General features: G+C 39.7%; 1 protein-coding gene across 2 annotated transcripts in view; it reads right to left on the bottom strand.

Moving 5' to 3' along the window:
* SLC66A2 (solute carrier family 66 member 2) overlaps positions 1-20,283 on the bottom strand; it is a 75,635-nt gene that overhangs the window by 29,529 nt on the left and 25,823 nt on the right. For both annotated transcript variants that reach the window (XM_083361189.1, XM_083361190.1), the window contains one exon: positions 734-950. In XM_083361189.1, the coding sequence (XP_083217315.1) occupies positions 734-950 (217 nt within the window). The remainder of the gene's footprint in view (positions 1-733; positions 951-20,283) is intronic.

Here is a 20,283-nt window from a genome sequence, read left to right as displayed (position 1 = left end):
AGTTTGTAGAACAAACAAGACAATATATTTCCTAGTTTGGGAATTTTTTTCAAGGTTGTATATGCTACATATAATTATGACACACACACACATAGACACACACACACATACACACACACACACACACACACACACACACAGTTCTAATATTACATTTTTCTGAATCTTCCTTGCCTCCCAATTTCAGTCTTGCAATTTTTGTTTTGCAAAAGGAGCTTTTTACAATTTTCTACCGCCAATATTCCCACAGTATTAGAGCTAAGGCAGAATTATGGACATACCATATATACTTGTGGATAAGACAAGGATTTTAGGTTCCAAATTATAGCAATTGGAAATTGGAATTGCTTTATCTATGGATGGGTTTATCTGCAAGTATGTAGTAATGCTTTTTTAAAGTATCCAAAAATACTTGCAAATGAACCAACCCAGGGGTTAAACTGACCCTTGAATTCTGAACCAAAATACCACAAAAAGTGCATGACCCATGACTAATTTAGTTATAAAAAATAAAAAGAGGAAAATTTTGAGGGTCAGCTTATCTGCAGATCACAATTTTCAGGGTATCCAGGCTACGAATTTGATGGTTTGCTTAGCAGCAGAGGGGTTTATAAGCATATATGGTATTTTTATGTTGCTGTTTTTAATTGAAGAAATTCTGGGGCTGTCACATGCAAAGAAAACAACCACATTTCAAGAATGCAGAAATTATGGTACAAGCATATAATCTTACCTCATTCCTTCAGTTGACCTATTCTGATAATTACGGTAGAGCTGCGGGATACCCACCATGGCTTCAATGAAAACAGCAAGGAAACCCAGGGTTTCAACAAAGATACTGGAGTCAAGGGAAAGGTAAGTGATGCATCCTGTTACTCCAGTGAAAGCCAGAACGCACTGCACATAATCTGCAAACTTGTTCCAGTGCCAGAAAGAGTTCAAGTCAAAATCTGAAAAACAATGTTTACAAATAAATGAAAATCAAAATGGACTGCTTTGCCAATTCAATGCCACTTGCACTTCCAAAAATGAGAGGAAGACAGGATTACTTGGGAAGTTTAAGGAAACCGTCATTAAATAAACTGAGGCGGTAACTTATACAATCAGATCACTGATAAATCATAAGGTTATAACAATAGGGAAGAGATGATGTGGAAAAATAAATGTCTAATGCAACTCAAACTGAAAACTGCCTTTGTGAAATATTGTAGTGCAAGCAATTATATAAACCATGATCAGGAATATCATTTGTGCGAAGTCTGAAGTTGTGGAGGGAGGGAAATAGACAACATTTGTCCTCCCAACAATGGTTGTCTCACAAAAGTCACGTTTTATAAGAATCCAAAGCCATCCATTCAGAGAACAATAAACAACAAGAAAATAGATTCAGAAGTCATGTTAAATGGCTATAGTTGTGCATCAAAGCACACAACTTCCTTCAAAAGATTTTCACAGGATTCTCAGGGTTGATTCAAGCTAAGAACCCACTATCTTCCCTATTGATTATTTTGTCTAGATGAAAAAGAAAAATATATTCACCCTGTCCTGAGAATATTCATCCCTTTTCTGGTACTGGGACTTGGGTCACTGTACAAACTAAAAGGTAAAGGTAAAGGTTCCCCCGCACATGCGTGCTAGTTGTTTCTGACTCTAGGGGCCGGTGCTCATCTCCGTTTCAAAGCCGAAGAGCCAGTGCTTGTCCGAGGACGTCTCCGTGGTCATGTGGCCGGCATGACTAGATGCTAAAGGCGCACGGAATGCTGTTACCTTCCCACCGTAGAGGTCCCTATTTTTCTACTTGCATTTTTACGTGCTTTTGAACTGCTAGGTTGGCAGAAGCTGGGACGAGTAACACGCTCACTCTGCTACGTGGCACTCGGGATTCGACCCGCCAAACTGCCCACCTTCTGATCGACAAGTCAGCGTCCTAACCCACTAAGCCACCTAATATCTATCAATTAAATGGGAGATCTTCGCTCCCAGTGATGGGAGGCCTCACACTTTCTTCAGTCATTAAATTATCAGTCGAGAATGATGGGAGCATTGAAGTCTTAGGCATTGAAGTTTTGGTATACGGTAATTCACTGCAACAAGAGTTGATTCTCTAGGTAAAGGAAAAGCAAAAATGTGTTGAAAACATTGCTTTTCTAGGGCCTTGTGATGATAGATAGATGATAGATAGATAGATAGATAGATAGATAGATAGATAGATAGATAGATAGATAGATAGATAGATAGATAGATAGATATACTTCTTTCTTCTAAATCTCCTGGAATCAAAGCAGGTAGCTGCATCTAACAGTCCTTCCCGATTCCTAGGAAAACTAAATAGAGATGGACCTGGTTGGAATTTGAATGGGAGACCCCAAGCAAATCCCAGCCTTGTTTATTAAAAAAAATAATCACAGAGAATGTAAGATAAATTGAATCCACATGGTGGCCAAGGAAAAACATGGATGTATCTATGCAGTCAAAGTAACGTTTAGGCATTTGGGATGATGACAACCTATCTAGATAAGCCTGACTTCTTTGAGCCCCAAGGTAAACCACAATTCACCGTTTTCTGATGTTGCAAATGAAGTTAAGTGGTTGAAAGGGAAAGGCAAGGTCAAGGAAGCTGCCCTGCTTCCTGCTTTTGTCTTAACCAGAACAGAGGGAAAACGAAAGAATCTGAGGCTGAAGCAGCTTTATCAGAAGGCAGCAAAATTGTGTGACTTTTTAAAATAGCAATCCTGACATTCTCTTGCTTGCCTCTGCTGCAGTAATAAAAAAAAATTCTTCACCATGGCGAGCCAACTTATTTGCCAGATACAGATAGGAAAGCTTTACTTTATTGCAAATTCTATCTCCCACCAAAATAACTGGGACATAAAACAATTCTCTGAGAACATTAAAAATAGAAATCATTTATTATCCCTTCTCTATAAGCACTGCCTAGCCGAGATTAATTGTATTTCAGCTATAATGAAAGCCTTACTCCATAATAGACTGGTCCACAACTGTTAGCTGAGAGCAATAAGCCATACTCCAGTGTGTTCGCAAGATAAAACCGAGCCTGATAGATCTGAGGGAGGATCAGCTTAATTCTGTCAATAATGTATGAGAGCAGTATTGAACTGGCACAAAATAGTCCTGTACTTGTGCTTCCCCCAAAAGGAATTTATTCTAATGAAGATGAAGACCAAGCATTACATATTTTTAAAGAGAACAGGAGACACTGAAATCCTATCCCCCAAACACTACATTTAATCAATGATTAACACTGCTCTTTGTTTCTTATTCAGACGGAAGAGATGATGAATCCAGTCGCCCAGAGATAAATGGCAAGAGGATGAATATGTATAGAATCGTTTTTCAGTTTATAGAATCGTTTTTTCAATTTACCACACCTTTCATTAAAAGGATTTGCTTATTCAAATAGGACTCCTTTAGAAAATAAGGGGAACCTTAATTTAAATATGTATTATCTCCATGGTATGAAGTTCAGATTAAGGGAACAGACTTCACCATTTAGTAATCTAGTTCATTCAACTGGGAATAACAGTTTCTTCAGGTAACTGCAGAAATTAAATCTGTCTGTCTATCTAAAATGTATGAGAAGTCTCTCTCTCTCTCTCTCTCTCTCTCTCTCTCTCACACACACACACACACACACACCACAACAAAGTTGATATTTCAAGATAGGAATAAGGATTATTTCTTCTGATATTTTTAAATGGCAACGAGGAAGCAAAATTCAATTACTTTATCAGGGTCTAACTTTTCCATTTAAATTTAAGCCATAAAATGTGATTAAATTAAGCTAGATAGGGTTAAATTAGGACTCCTATGATAAAACTGAAATTTTGTTACATCTACCCCACTGAAGATTTTAAGCGCTAAGAGATTAGTAGAAATGTCAAGGACATCAAATTGGGATACAGGAAATCTTTTTTCTAGATCAGGGGTATCATGCTGAAACCGCACTTGCCCCATTGCCAGCAATGGAACCAAAGTAATGATATGTCGCAACACATCACGTGACGTTGCGAGTTTGACATCCCTGTTCTAGATTATCCCCCTCCCCCACACAAAATTCTTAAGGACTGTTTGAATTTTCACAGCTCAGAATTAATATATTATTCATATATAAATAAGATGGGTCTTTATTTTTTGTTTGAAAGCCATAAAACAGACTCTGTTACGTTTTTTGTCTTTAAGAGACATAGGATCACTCAGTTGGGAATGGGTAATATCCATCTGAAAGATGTTCAAATGTGGTTTCTTTCTGAAAAAATATTTTCTCTCACCGTTCTACAATTAGCAAGTGTAACTGTCATTTTAAAATGAAAACTGAAGGAATGGAAATGTGAAGAAAAAATTAAGTTAGAAATTATGACATCTTTCCTAACAGTAAACTTAGATAGTTTTGTCAGGTAAGAAATTTTCAGTGACCATTTCCCCCTCGTAAAACTAAAGCCCTGCATGATATCTTACATTAAACAAAACTTTAAACCTTTTTATAAATTAGCTTTTTACATCAAATATTGATATGAGATTTTAAAGTAGAGATTAGGAAAAGATATAAAGTTACCTAAGAGCTTAACCATGAACAATCTGCACTATTTATTTACTGTCACTAATGATCTAAGTCTAATGCAGCTGCTCTGGTTTTCATCTTTTTCAGCTCTTATTTAAAAAGAATTTAGTATTAAGCTAGATACACCCATGGAATGATCAATTGGTTGAGTAAAGATTATGTATGTGTTCCCATTTCTACAGCAGAAAAGGTAATTTTATCAGGCTTTAGTTATCTGTCCAAATGGCAGTGTTCAAGCCTGTGTGTGGAGGGAATTCATTACCAAATTGGAGAAGGGATCACAAGATAATTAAATGTAGCAGTACTACAGCAAAGACATATTCAACTTTTTTGACAAATTTACATGATTAGCATTTTAATTTTATATATCTCATCCTCATGGAGGAACATGTTTCTGTTAACAAAGGAATGAAGGAATAAAACTGTGGCTAGAAATAACAATAAAATCAACGATCTTTAAAAACAATCGTAAAAATATTTCAATTAAAAACAATATAAATCTGAAAGTCTAATTTTGGGATATTTGTTATCCTATTAATGCTGAAGTAAACAGACATGTTCTCCACTGCTTCTAAGCCTTATTTAATTTGCAGGAAACATTTTTTTTCAATCATCTTCCAACAATTTACAAAACAAAACAAAATCCATCTTATATGCATACTTTCTACAGAAATAGCAAAGTGCCAACTCAGTCCACTATACGGTATGTTCCTCTGCAATTCCTTCTGTAATTTTCAAAATTAACTGTCATGTTTGGGAATATCACAGCAGTGTAATATTCCCAAACATGATGGCCACACAACCACAACATGACATCTCAGAGATTCCCTGCCCCCTTCACTTAATTTTAAAGAAACTTTTAACTTTCAAACTAACCTGCTAAAAGCAGAATTCTGCCCTATTAATATTGTTTTCATATCATGCGAAGAACTACTTCTCTGAAGAAATTACAATGCTGGGAAAGGCAGAAAGAAATAGAGCAGGGGTGTCAAACTCAATTTCATTGAGGGCCACATCAGCATTGCGGTTGCCCTCAAGGGGCCGGGTACGTGTGGCCAGGGTGGGTGTGGCCTACTGGATGGGCGTGGCTAGTGCGTATGGCCTACTGGATGGGCGTGGCTAGTGCGCGTATGGCCTACTGGGTGGGCGTGGCCAGCTCTACATCGTTCGCATCAAGGGTGCCTATGGGGACCCGGGCAGGAGTGGGAGAGATCTAAGGGTCTCTGGCAGAAGGAGGGTCTCTGGGCCAGGGCCAAGGCAGTGGGGGCCGTTCCCTCACTATTTCCAGGATGGCTTCGCGGGCCGCATGAAACCACTTCGCGGGCCGGATCCGGCCCCCGGGCCTTGTGTTTGACATGTCTGAAATAGAGGATGACCAGACGTAAGGTGGATGGATTCAATTACAGCAGTGATAGGTACCGCATTGGAAAATCGGAAGGACCAGCTTGGAGAACAGAAAATCCTGAACAAAATCTAGCAATGATTGCCAAGAGTCAACCGGCGGACAATACCCAGGGGGAGGGCCTTCTCTGTGGGTGCGCCTGCCCTTTGCAATCAGCTGCCTGTAGAGCTTAGGACTGCCCCTGACCTTCGTTCATTCCGCCGGGACCTGAAGACCTGGCTCTTTGAGCTCTCTGGCCTGGTCTGAGCATATTAATTGGGATTTTAACTGTTTTTTAATTGGGGTTTATTGCAAGGTCTATATAATCTATTTAATTGATTTTAAGTTTTGTAATTCTTGTATTGTTTTTTAAAAAAACCTTGTGAACCGCCCTGAGTCCTACAGGAGAAGGGCGGTATATAAATTGAATAAATAAATAAAATAAATAAATAAACATGGAGCTTGATGACACCAAATCAATCAGTATTGTCATTTCTACAAATTCCTCTGGGCTTCATACAGATGTCCCCCAAAAATAGGCCTCTGAAGTTATCTGAAAATAATAACTAAAAATAAAGATATTTCAAGACACTGCTATTTTATAAGATGCCAGACTTCCTTTTAAAAAAGCAAAGGAACATTTTACAAACTTGAAGATAAATGGAGTATGATGTTTAGTTGGCACCTGCAGGCATCAGCTTGCCTACATAATTCTCAGCTTTATTTAATCCTCATAATAACCTTTTGAGGATAATTATTGCTCCAATCTCAGAAAACTTCATGATTGAGTGTGCATTTAAATCTGGTTCTCCCAGCCCTAGCCCAAGTGATAAAAGGTGATTATCTTAACCTTACAGTGTGGTTCGATATGAAAACAGAAAAATAAATGTTCACAGTTTAGCTTGAAAAAAAAGACCTCTCCATGCAGAATCCTTCCCATTTTATCAGATAATTTAAAAAATTGAACTCCTGTGGCTTATTCTGTGAATTATGTTCTGCCTTGTGCGAGCATATTGATGTCAACAAGTTCAGCACTCTTCACAGCAGGACTGCTTGTCCTGTTTCTATAAAAGCTGGAGAATTAAGAAAAAGAAAACAGTCGATACCATCAAATAATTTTTAATCCGATGACAGTGTTAGGGATCATGTTTACTCATTGCCAATGGAAAAATAGCTAGGAAATATCTAGGAAAATTATATTTTAAAAGGTGGTAGGTGGGAACAAGCCTCACTGACAACACAAACTAATGCCAAAAGTGCAACATCCTCACCCAATGTGATGTTAAATGTTTAACCAAATTCAAATTCTTTAAAATCAAATACACCAGTTCTGAAAAATTACAGGGCACTAAAAGTAATTTAGAGTTATGCATTTGCAACTATTTACTTCTAATGAGTAAACAAAAATAATCCAGAAGATTTTGCACACATAGGCTTTATTGATTTGATAGCAAACAATAGAAAACAGTAAAAAAGTAAGCTTAATGAGAAGAAAAAATAAACTTTTCTTCATTCTACTGCTGCTTCAGCAATTCTTCCTCTGACATGTATTTATTTTAAATATTAACAATGTCTATCTTCCACACACACAAAAACCACCTACAATTGCAATTTCCTAGAAAATAGACCATGGTGTTATAGTTCTTACCTTTGTTTCTAATTTTCTTAAACCTTATAAGACCCAATAACCTGAGTAAATGATTCTAATGCTCAGAAGCAAACAAAAATATTACAGAAACCTTTACAATATTGTCATTGAACATAACCACACCCATGTAAGTGTGCAAGTAAGCACTACTGTGGGTTTTCATGATTTCCGGTAGTCATTTGCACATTGAGTTCTTGCTTCTAAATAGATCAGGGCTTAAATATTTCATGGGACTCTTTTACTATTTTGGAAAATACAAATTGCTACAGGTCTAAATTCTCTGCAATGAAGCAGTCCTTGGAGCTAAGAAAAAAAGGAAGGTACATCTTGGAATTCCTTAGCTTTAGTGACTACTGTATTCTGCATAAAAGCTACAAAAATATATCTGATATTAGATGTAGGAATACTGATAAAAGTCACTTCCTAGGTCCTGAATAAATGCCCTGCTCTTTGGGGTTGTTGTTTTTTAAGCTTGAAATCATGACCAATTTACAAAGATTCTTAAAACATAGCCCACCCACCCCTCCTCCCCAAATCAATGAGGAAGTGGGTAACAAGGTAGAATAACACCACTACATTAAGAGCAATGGTGGTGCAGTGGTTAGATAGGGGTGTCAAACTCAATTTCATTGAGGGCCGCATCAGCATTGCGGTTGCCCTCAAGGGGCCGGGTGGGTATGGCCAGGGTGGGCGTGGCCTACTGGGTGGGCGTGGCTAGAGTGCGTTTGGCCTACTGGGTGGGCATGGCCAGCTCTACATCGTTCGCATCAAGGGTGCCTATGGGGGTCCGGGCAGGAGTGGGACAGATCTGAGGGTCTCTGGCAGGAGGAGGGTCTCTGGGCCAGGGCCAAGGCAGTGGGGGCCGTTCCCTCACTGTTTCCAGGATGGCTTCGCGGGCCACATAAAACCACTTTGCGGGCCGGATCCGGCCCCCGGGCCTTGTGTTTGACATGTCTGGGTTAGAATATAATATTGCAGGCTAACTCTGCCCACTGCCTGGAGTTCAGTCCTGACCAGCTCAAGGTTGACTCAGCCTTCCATTCTTCTGTGGTTGGTAAAATGAAGACCCAGATTGTTGGGGTCAATATGCTGACTCTGTAAATTGCTTAGAGAGTGTGCGGTAAAGCACTATGAAGTGGTACATAAGTCTAAGTGCTATTACTATTTATTTTTTATAAGTACAAGTTTCAGTTTTTGCATTCAATAACCACCCAGATACCATCAGAGTCTGTTGAGATAAGGCATTCTGGGCACCCCCGCAACATTTTGAGAAGCAAAGTAAAACAGCTGCAAATACAAACACAGCATTTTTTAAAAAGAGAGAGAGGGGGGGGAGGAATAAGCCTTTTAATTAATAAGGAAAAAACACACACCTGGCTGCCTTTTCTTGTGAATTATGTACCAATTTCTTGTGCTGCATCTGTTTCTGGGTAAGGGTGGGGAGGAGAAACCTGGGAGAAGAAAGCTTTGTGACTTTCTTTTTTGCAGACAAAACTGGAATTGGATGCTGGAATAAAGAATACTTTCTGTTCCATGCGCTGCATGAAGTAACGTAATTGCAACCACCTTCCAAATCGTATGCAAGAAATAATTTCTTCGAAGACTCCATGCGAAGCAAAACTGAAAACCTTCTTCGGCATTAGCCTCTCATATCTGGCTTCATTTGTTATGCTGTAGTTTTGTTTTGGTCCAAGCTGCCTGTGAGGTTGCATGTATTTACTGTTTTGCATTTGTAAGCCATCCAAAGTCTGTGGGCGTGGGTGGCTATTATAATAATAATAATAGTAGTCAGTGTGCTGAGAACTACATCCTATGCAATTTATTTCCAGGCTTTTTCTACGGGATATTTCAAATACCTTAAGAGCGGGGGGGGGGGGGGGGAAGCTAAAAGAAGCCACTGAGGCTTTTCACTTATTGTTTGTGCAAAAGCTTTAATGGCTCTGCTGGGAAGACAACATATGGCCCAAACCATAGAAAAATACTGATGCATGCCTAAACATAATGCAACAGAAGGAATCAAAGAAAAACTTTTATGAACGTCTATGAATGAATAGAAAACTTCTACAACTCAGAAGTTCTATGAATTTTTTTTCCCCATTTTCACAGCTGGTGAGGTAGTTTGGTGTAACGGTGATGGCCTAGGACCTTCACTTGTAAACCATTTGTGCAGTGACTGCTCAAAGTTACAACAGCACTGAAAACAGTGACATATCGTCAGTGGTGGGATTCAAATATGTGAACAACCAGTTCTCTGTGTGGATGCCGCTTCCGGAAGTCCATTCTGGGCCTGAGCAACAAAAAATTAACCACCGGTTCTGCTGAAGTGGTGCAAACTGGCTGAATCCCAGCACTGCGTGTGATTTGTTTTTGACACAACCGTTGCAGCATTCCAAGAATCACATGACCAAAATTCAGGTGCTTGGCAACCGGCATGTATCTGTAATGGTTGCACTGTTCCGGGATCATGTGATCACCATTTGTAGCCTTCCCATCAGGCTTCTTACAAGAAAAATCAATGGCGGAAGCCAGATTTGCTTAATGACCGCATGACTGACTTAACAAATGCAGCGATTCATTTAACAACTGTGGCAAAAAGATTATAAAATGAGGCACAACTCACTTAAGAACTGCCTTCCTTATTAACAGAAATGTTGGGCTCAACTGTGGTTGCAAGTCAAGATTACCTGTATTGGTTCTAGGCCTTCCTTAAGACTAAAAACCAGTTGGGTGACTTTGGGCCAGTCACGGAAAATTTAAAAAAACAAAACAAAATAAATGTTTAGACGCCATTCCTATTTTGACCCTTAGATTATATCTATAGTGGTACCTTAAACTAATAGTAAGATCTATTTCAGCACCTTTCACACATATTTACCAATATACAACATTACGTAGCTAATTTTGCATATATGTATTTTTTAATCAGAGGTTCCCAACCTGTTTGGCACTAGGGATAGGTTTTGTGGAAGACAATTTTTCCATGGACTGGAGAGGAGAAAAGGAGCATACAATTTGGACCCATGCATGCACAATTTCGCTCACCTGCCGCTCATCTTCAGTTGTGTGGCCTGGTTCCTAACAGGCCACGAACTGGTACTGGCCCACGGCCCAGGGCTTTGGGACCCCTGAATTACATTGTTTAGGAGTTTAATAAATTGCTGCCATCCAGATCTCTCCCTATGAATTTGAGTTTTGAATTATTTAACATTCTTTTCATACTAAGTACCAGGGGTAATGCTTGGACGATAGCCAGAGGCATAAATAATATGTCTAATAATTTTCACCTGCTCTATTTGTGTCCGAAATCTGCTCTGGAAGGTTGGGAGATTGATCCTTTAGGACAGGTCTGGGGATGCAAGGCAGGAAAGAGAAATCCCATCAGGCAAGCAAAAATCTACTTGCATGATGCTAAATGAATGCTACATTTCCTAAGAGAGTGCTGTTTGTTTTCTGGTCAGTTATGACCTAATTGTGCTGAACCAGATAAGAAGCAGCAATTCCACTTGATTAAGCCTGACTCTTGTCCAAGTCCCACATAAAGCAATGGCAAAAACAGATAAAAAATTCTTATTTATTAAATTTATACCAATCAGGCAAATGTTGGGGGCACCTCTTAAATACCGCTGAATATTAAAGTAAAATAGATCCTAGAGAGGAGCCAAATGCAGGAAAATACATTGCTGGCTTATAGAAACTTTAGGTCCCTACCCATCCATCAAGAAACCTTTATTTCATTGTATGCATCTGGCTGCATTTCCCCCTGGATTGGATATGCTGTGTGTGGATCAGCTCTTGCAACAGGAAGCCCTCTTATCCCAACCCAGTCCAGTAGCTGACAACAGCAGATTGTAACATTCCAGGATTCCCAGCTAAAAAAGAACATTGCCTTTCCAAAAAGAGGGTTCTTCCTACAAAACTTCAGCTGCTAATCAGAGAGAGAACCCGAGTATAAAAACCACACTACTAAATCATTTATGTAGCTCTCCATCCACAACCACTATAAAGGTAAAGGTAAAGGTTCCCCCGCACATGCGTGCTAGTCGTTTCCGACTCTAGGGGCCGGTGCTCATCTCCGTTTCAAAGCCGAAGAGCCAGCGCTTGTCCGAGGACATCTCTGTGGTCATGTGGCCGGTATGACTGGACACCAAAGGCGCATGGAATGCTGTTACCTTCCCACCGTAGTGGTCCCTATTTTTCTACTTGCATTTTTACGTGCTTTCGAACTGCTAGGTTGGCAGAAGCTGGGACGAGTAACAGGTGCTCACTCTGCTACGCAGCACTCGGGATTCGACCCGCCAAACTGCTGACCTTCTGATCGACAAGCTCAGCGTCCTAACCCACTGAGCCACCGCGTCCCTTAACCACTATAAGTATACATAATAATTAAAGCTTAGTCAGGATGATAATGTCCTCATGGCTATGTGTCATATTAGTTAGGAATTACGGGGCATCTGTGCAAAATATCTGGATGGCACCAAATTGTATAAAGTTGCATACTCTAAATAAATTGTATAACATTCCTGCTCTGGGGGAAAGGGAAGTTCAAAGAAAATCAAGCAGAGATTTATTCTGCCTTTCTCACCAAAGCTACTTCCAGCTAACTTTTTCGCAAAGATCTCTGAACCCTGAGGGCTTTCCTTTAATGAATGGATGGATATTTATAGTCAAAGCCACCTACTTTTGTTTATCATATCACGCAATATACCTGTATTACAAATGTTTGTTCTTTGAAGAGTTTTTCCCATTTAAAAAAGTTTAAGCTCTCTACAGGGTTCTTAAATCAAATTAGAAAACCAAGTCATATTTTGTCCCAGAATGGTAGAGTAATGGGAACATCTACGATCCGTGCAAAGGCAGACATTTTACACCAAACCCTTTCCAACCTGGTTTCCTTGAAACTGCAGGATCTAGAATTTCTAGGCACCATGGACGTTGACTGAAGGTTTGGGAAGATGCAGTCTTATCATCTTTGAAGGAAGTCAGGTAGAAGAAAAACAAATAAAAGACTCTTCTCCCCACTATACACTGTATTTATTTGAAATCAATGGGTAAGAGATGATCAGGCGGAGCCCGAGGGCAGGGTCAAGCACATCATCAGTTTGAAGTCATTACATTCCCACAAGAAACCTAACTCCAGTGCCCTCCCCCCCCCCCCCCCCGTGAATTCCATTGACCCTTATCTAGTGCCAATTTGGCTTTACCATTAATAGATCATTAGCACATTTAACAGAAGGCAAGCCGAGTGAAATTATAACACTTCCTCTCAGGGTGCCTTGTTTTTTCTGAGTCTACAGCACACTTCAAAGCAAACCCTGGGTTGTAGTCAGTCTCTCTCTCTCTCTCTCTCTCTCTCTCTCTCTCTCTCTCTCTCACTGATGGAAAACACAAAATCTGCACGTCGTTTTCCATGAATGACTCTGAGTTCAATGCAGGGTTAGAGGCACTGTAAGAAATATAAATTATTCACACAAGCTTCAGATTTTTGTTTGACGCTGTTGTCAAATTATGATTTTAAAATAATTCCAATATCCAGAGGCACTTCAAACATTATTTTCAGTATATAATGAATATCTTTTTCTTTCAAAAGTTCCAAATACAGAAAAAAAATTTTTTAAATTTTTAATTCCATTTATATCCCGCCCTTCTCCGAAGACTCAGGGCGGCTTACAAGCTTAGCAATAGCCTTCATTCTATGTATATGCCTGCTTATTAGGGCTTTCACACACACCCCAAGCGGCATTATTACAAAGTCAGCTTAATTGCCCCCAACAATCTGGGTCCTCATTTTACCTACCTCGGAAGGATGGAAGGCTGAGTCAACCTTGAGCCTGGTGGGATGCAGTTTCTCTTCTCATTCCCCTGGCTGCTTGTAAAGTATATTTAACATGATTGTCTAAATGTTTGCTGGACAATGATTCAATCACATCTCAGATGTCAGAATATGCTTCTTAGTACTTTTGCTGCACCTTCATACTTTCCCTTAAGACTTGAGAATACTGTACACATTTTCCTATCTAATTGGAACAGCCTGATGTTAATATTTTGAAAATCTAGTGGCACCCTCAAGTGTTCAAATATAGCAATTGCAGCTTTGGTAGCATTTTCAGATAACAGTACTCAAAAGTCTTCATCTTGGCATAAAAGCTCTTTTGTCCAGACTAACTTTTTATCTAAATTGTCCATTTCCAAAAGTATGAATCTTTTATCATTGACATCTAGCATAATCCATGCATATTTGTATCTACAATTACACCCCTGGATCTACCCATATACTTATGGTATCTAGTGCAGTGGTGGGATTCAAATATGTGAACAACCGGTTCTCTGTGTGGATGCCGCTTCCGTAAGTCCATTCTGGGCCTGGGCAACAAAAAATTAGCCACCGGTTCTGCCAAAGTGGTGTGAACCAGCTGAATCCCACCACTGATCTAGTGGCTAAGGAAATCCAGCAGTGTTAGGCAACCTGGTGCCCTGCAAACATTTAGTATTGATATCAGACCCAGCTTACATAACCAATGATGAAAGACTGTAGAAGTTACAGCATTACATGGTTATTTCTCAAACATTCCCACTACTTCCTCTTTATTAAACAAACCGCTTTGTTAGGAATAAGTCTCGGATAGAGTTCATCCCCTTCTGTCTTCCTACACTGGTTGGAGGAGAAAGTTCTCAACAACATAGGTCAGGAATTTCTTAGAAGGACCATGCTTGGCAGATATACCTAGCAGATGATGAGGCTAACTAAATTCACCATTATTATTTCTTCAGGCTTCTTTTGCTTTTGGAAACAGTCCAACTTTTCTTGCCTGGAGAGTTGGAAATGGATACTACCAGTAACAACCGTGCTATTTGTATATTTTAACTATGATGCTCTCAGTACTGCCATCAAATCCATTTCCATGGATTTTTGGACAAATGCCAGTGTTTTTAACATGCAGCGCAATTCTTTCTCATTTGCTATTGTTATTTCTTCTTGAGCAAGTCCTGTAATGTATTTAGAACATTTGTCATCCTACCAGGTCTCAGCTACACCTTTAAATTATTTATTGCCCTATAATAAAAATCCAAGCTCATTCCATTTAATTTCTATAATCCAAACGTGAGTATGTAGATAATTAAGGCAGTGAACTTTATGAATTAATGCTTTTTCCCCAATTTTTCACTGAACCATTTAATAAGTTCTCGTATACTTATTTCCATTCACTCCATAGTACATAAATTATTGTTTATAGATTTCCTTCCCCAATCCCAAAATTCAATGTAAATTCCTTCTGACCAAGTTTCACATGATTTGGCCAAGCACAGCAGAGACCCAATCTCTTCTAAGGAACCATTGCTCTAACATAGGGGTGTCAAACTCAATTTCACTGAGAGCCGCATCAGCATTGCAGTTGCCCTCAGGGGGCCAGGTGGGTATGGCCAGGGTGGGCGTGGCCTACTGGATGGGCATGGCTAGAGTGCATATGGCCTACTGGGTGGGCATGGCCAGCTCTACATTGTTCGCATCAAGGGCAGGAGTGGGACAGATCTGAGGGTCTCTGACAGAAGGAGGGTCTCTGGGACAGGGCCAAGGCAGAGGGGGCCATTCCCTCACTGTTTCCAGGATGGCTTCACGGGCCACATGAAACCACTTCGCGGGCTGGATCCGGCCCCCGGGCCTTGTGTTTGACATGTCTGCTCTAACACAGTGTTTTTCAAAATTTGGTGACTTTAAAATCTGTGGACTTCAACTCTCAGAATTCTGGAAATTGAAGTCTACACATTTTAAAAGTTGCCACGTTTGGGGAACACTACTCTAACAAATCATTTTCAAAATTCTTCTTTCCCTCTCCATCACCTTTCATTAATTGAAGAATGTATGAAAATACCTACCAAGCTCCCAAATATTCCAGTTTTCTTCACAGATCTTCACAAGTCCAAGATGTGGTTATAACTGATCTTGATAGTTGTCACTTCTCCTGATGTAAAAGAACAGGAAGAGATATATGCAGTGGTGGGATTCAGCCAGTTCGCATCACTTCGGCAGAACCAGTAGCTAATTTTTTGTTGCCCAGGCCTAGAATGGAACTTCTGGAAGCAGCATCCACACAGAGAACCGGTTGTTCACATATTTGAATCCCACCACTGGATATATGTCAATTGGCTTCATGAGTCATAGCAACTTTCTCTCATTCTTGGCTCTGCTCCCAACTGTACTTCACAAGCCAGTGAATCCAGGCTGCACATACTGTAGATTCCGGTGTATAAGACTACTTTTTAACCCATGAAAATCTTCTCAAAAGCCGGGTGCTGAAACTTTAGGGACAGGGCTGGCTGGAAAACCTGGAGCGGATCTTCCATTTAGTCTGCGCAGGGAAAGCGGGAGCAATTGGAGTAGAAGCTGCAGTCTGTGATTTTTTACAGGCTGGGGTCTGGGCGTCTTTTCTTCTAAAGTTGAAGAGCAGCTGTAGGCAGGTGGGGAATGCAAGAGCAACTTGAAAGGCAGGTGGGGAATGCATAGCCAGAACAGCAGCTTAGCTCTAAGGACACATTTGACTCAGGAACTGGGCGGGCTGGCTGGAAAACCTGGAGCGGATCTCCCATTTGGTCTTTTTTTAAAATCCCATTTATATCCCACCCTTCTCCGAAGACTCAGGGCGGCTTACAATTTAAAGCACAAATCAATGTGCTTAGCAATAGCCTTCATTCTATGTATATGCCTGCCTATTAGAGCTTTCACACCCCCCCCAAGCAGCATTATTACAAAGTCAGCTTATTGCTCCCAACAATCTGAGTCCTCATTTTACCTACCTCGGAATGATGGAAGGCTGACTCAACCTTGAGCCTGGTGGGATGAGAACCTTCACTAATTGCAGGCAGCTGGGGTTACTTAAGGCTCTGCGCAGGGAAAGCTTTAGAGTGAATTAGGAAAAGTGAAAAAGTGAATTAGGAAAATAGGAAAAGGGTTTCTGGAATTGGGTACGTGTAGTTTAATGAAGAGAAGGGTGAGGGGTGACACAATAGCAGTGATCCAATATCTCAGGGGCTGCCACAAAGAAGAGGGAGCCAAGCTATTCTCCAAAGCACCTGAAAGCAGGACAAGAAGCAATGGATGGAAACTAGTCAAGGAGAGAAGCAACCTAGAACTAAGGAGAAACTTCCTGACAGTTAGAACAATTAACCAGTGGAACAACCTGCCTCCAGAAGTGGTGAATGCTCCAACACTGGAGACTGGACAGCCATTTGTCTGAAATGGTATAGGGTTTCCTGCCTTAGCAGGGGGTTGGACTAGATGACCTCCAAGGTCCCTTCAAACTTATTATTATTATTATTATTATTATTATTATTATTATTATTAAAGTTTAATCCACTTGCACTGTTTTATGTTTACATGTTTGATGACAAACAGCCTTATGTTTATAAGTGACAGTTTTCCTACTAAGTACCTGCATGTCATAAGCATTTGAATTAAAATTACCATATTAAAATCAAATCTGATGTTTTTTAATTTTTATTTGGTGTGCGTTGGAAGAGGGGTAGTCTTATACGGCGAGTATACGCCCAGTCGTCTTATACGCCGGAAAATACGGTATTTGTTCCTCATAGTAAGACGTCACCTTCTTTGCCTTTTTTTAGATAGCAATTGCATTGTGCTGCTATTCAGCTGTCCAACCTCTCATCTTCTGTGTAGCCCAGTCTTTTGTTTCTTCCTTGCAAACTCAGAAATTTGAGGCCCTTCCCGGCAGCTTATTACTGAATTCCAACACTGTAGATTATCTTCTGTAAATGCCTCGTGTTTCTCCCACTTTTGTTTGTTGGGCTTGCGGCTTTGTTTGATTCTTATTCCTATGGATCATTATGTTTTCTTTTAGTTCCTGTTGTTCTGTTTCTTTTATTTAAATCTAATACATCTTCATCCTGCCTTATAATTTGAAGCATGGTTTTGCACAATTTCACTTTCCAGCACAAGCCTGCACTTGCTTCATAGACAGCTTGTTTTGAGACAAAAACACAAACCTGCCGCAAGTATTTTGGGTCATGAACACATAATCAGATCTGTTCTTTTTCACTTCTATTTCTTAACCTAGAGAAATGTTTCTGGACCTTTTTGTACTTATCTAAATTCTTAGGTTGGTCATGTAGACAACATCAACTCAGAGGGAAAATTAATTAGGGGCTTCATATGTGAACTTCCCTTCTATAGCCAATGGCCATGACCTTACCACAACTAATAAAACTGTGATAACGCTTGTACCTGTGACCCCTTACTTTATCACTATTAATTTCAAGACTAATATAAATATACAATGTTTCGTCCTCTTTACTTTAAATGGGCAAAGATAATCCTTGCTGAATATTATCATTGGTCCAATATCACATTTTACTTACACAGCTGAAGTTTCAAGAGAAAAAAAAAATACGATAAAGAACAATGTTAAGGCAGGGTACCCAATCATAGTGCACTCTAAGAGTAACACTTCCAGTCTGAATAATCAATAAACAATTCCATTGGTGGCCTGGGGAGATGTAGTTCTACTTTGGGGGACACTAAAACAGAATATGTTTTCATTCCACTCCCTTTTTAAATCATCTCTTTCTTTTTCCACTTTCAAGATGCAAGCTTCATAAAATTAAAAGCTAGAATGAAACCTCAAAGAACTGCATGCTGAGCAAAATCACAGCGTTGGATACCAAAGACAAAAATTTTATCCTATAATTGAAAGAGTCCTAGCTCAACTTATTAGAGCTCTGTTAGAAAAATCACAATTCTGACTCATACTGCTTAAACTGGTTTCCTTCAGAACAATAAGGAATGGAAAATGCAATAGTTACAGAGACAGACTAGATTCTATCATTAGTGGAAGTAGGACCCTGCAAAATAGGGCAACAGTACTGAAATATTCACATACCAACCAATTAAGATATTTATATTTAATCTTGCATTTTTAAATAAGATTTCCTTTAGGTAGGCATACTCATATTAATCTATGCAAAATGATAATTAGATTAACATTCATAATTGGAAACTGGCTGGTAATTTCAACAGATGGGAAGGAAGAATGAAAGGACATTGTTATAGGAAGTGTGGGGCAGTGAAATTTCAAATACAGGAAAAGCTAGAAGAAACCACCTGGCTGGTTTTAAATAAGAATGGCTTCCCCCCCACGCCCCCAAATAGCAAGTTGTTTTTAAAAAAAGACCGTCTTTACCATTTCAATTTAGCGTCTATGTATCTGACCTGAACTGATAACAGCAACAGTAATTTTCTCCCCAGATGAATATGCAGTGATAATCCTACTGCAGGAAATATTAGAAAAATAATTTCCTAAAAAGAATTTCTTAATTATTATTAGAAAAAAATAAATATACCATCAACGCTATAATAATAAATGTTAATATTACCACATAACAAATCCTTATGGTCAAAAATATTGTGCCAGGTTGGCAGTAGCCAAAATGGCGAACTATATCAGTCAGCTTTGAAAACAGAAATCAATCAATGAGAAAGTTTATCATTTATATTTAAGGTTAGGTATGAAAAGAGAATATGTATTTTCTTTCAACCTCACTCCCCCTCCCCCCCAAAATTGTATTTTGGAATTTTCCCCAAAATGTTCCAGCTGGGCTGCATTTCAGCAGAAGAGTACTCTGACATATTTTGTTTATTCTGCTTCAGCCAAAATCTTCAGGCAAAGATGACACAGTCAGTACATCTCATCCCTCTCTCCTCTTCGTGGCTACCCCTCATCTGCTGATTTTCTCCTTTTCCCTTTCTCCCTTTTAGCTCTTCTTTAGCCACAGTACCAATGTCTTGCGTTCAAGTGCAGCATAGTGAACCAGCTGTTGTGTTGTGGGTTCAGGAATGCAGGAAGGACATCAGACCGAGTAGTACAGCAAGCAACTCTTTATTGTGGGTGAAAACTGTACTGGGGGAAATAGGGCTACCTGTACCTTTATATACCTGGCCAGGTACGCTCTCAGCCAATCAGTTCAAACCTTAGTTTCCCGCTGAAAGCTAACCGGCCACAGCAGTTTCAGTACAGCGCCACCTGGTGGTATCGGCTATGCTGCGGCTTAATGTAACTCTTAAAACCCACACACATAACACCAGCCATCTGCCGCCTAACGTCCCAGCATTTTTTTCCTTATCTCCACTCAGCCATGTTAATGTCCTTGCCTCTTCCCTTTCTCCCCCAACCCACCCCAAAACACAAGTTTGTGAGTTTCAGTCTAGATACAGACCGTCCAGAATAGTTCTGCGTATGAAATGCTTGTGCATTTTATACATCCCTAATTCAAGACCTGCTTTGAAATGTACAGAACTACAAATGAAGCTCTTCTCTTTCAGTCATGAAAGCAGTCATGTTTCTTATGTGGCTCCTATCTGAGGCTGCTTTGGAAACTGCTCCTGTTTCTGCATGAAGGAGAAAGAACTGGCTGTGCGTATACTGTATGTGCACACAGACCCAGCCAAAGCAGATTTCAAATCAACTACGCATGCAAAATATGCAGTTTTAGCAATGAGATGAGAGAGGAGCCTCGTTTGCACTCCCATATATTGTGAAGTATCTCTTTATACACTTCTATTATGTACAGATCCCAACTGAAGCAGGAGGTGTCTATCTTTCAATAATAAACATTACCAGATTTGAAATTCCCCACAGTGTATACAACTGGAAAAAAATGTCATATATG

This window comes from Vipera ursinii, assembly GCF_947247035.1.
Source record: "Vipera ursinii genome assembly, chromosome: 3".
NCBI classification, from domain to species: Eukaryota; Metazoa; Chordata; class Lepidosauria; order Squamata; family Viperidae; genus Vipera; species Vipera ursinii.
This window is presented reverse-complemented; position numbering and strand designations above follow the sequence as displayed.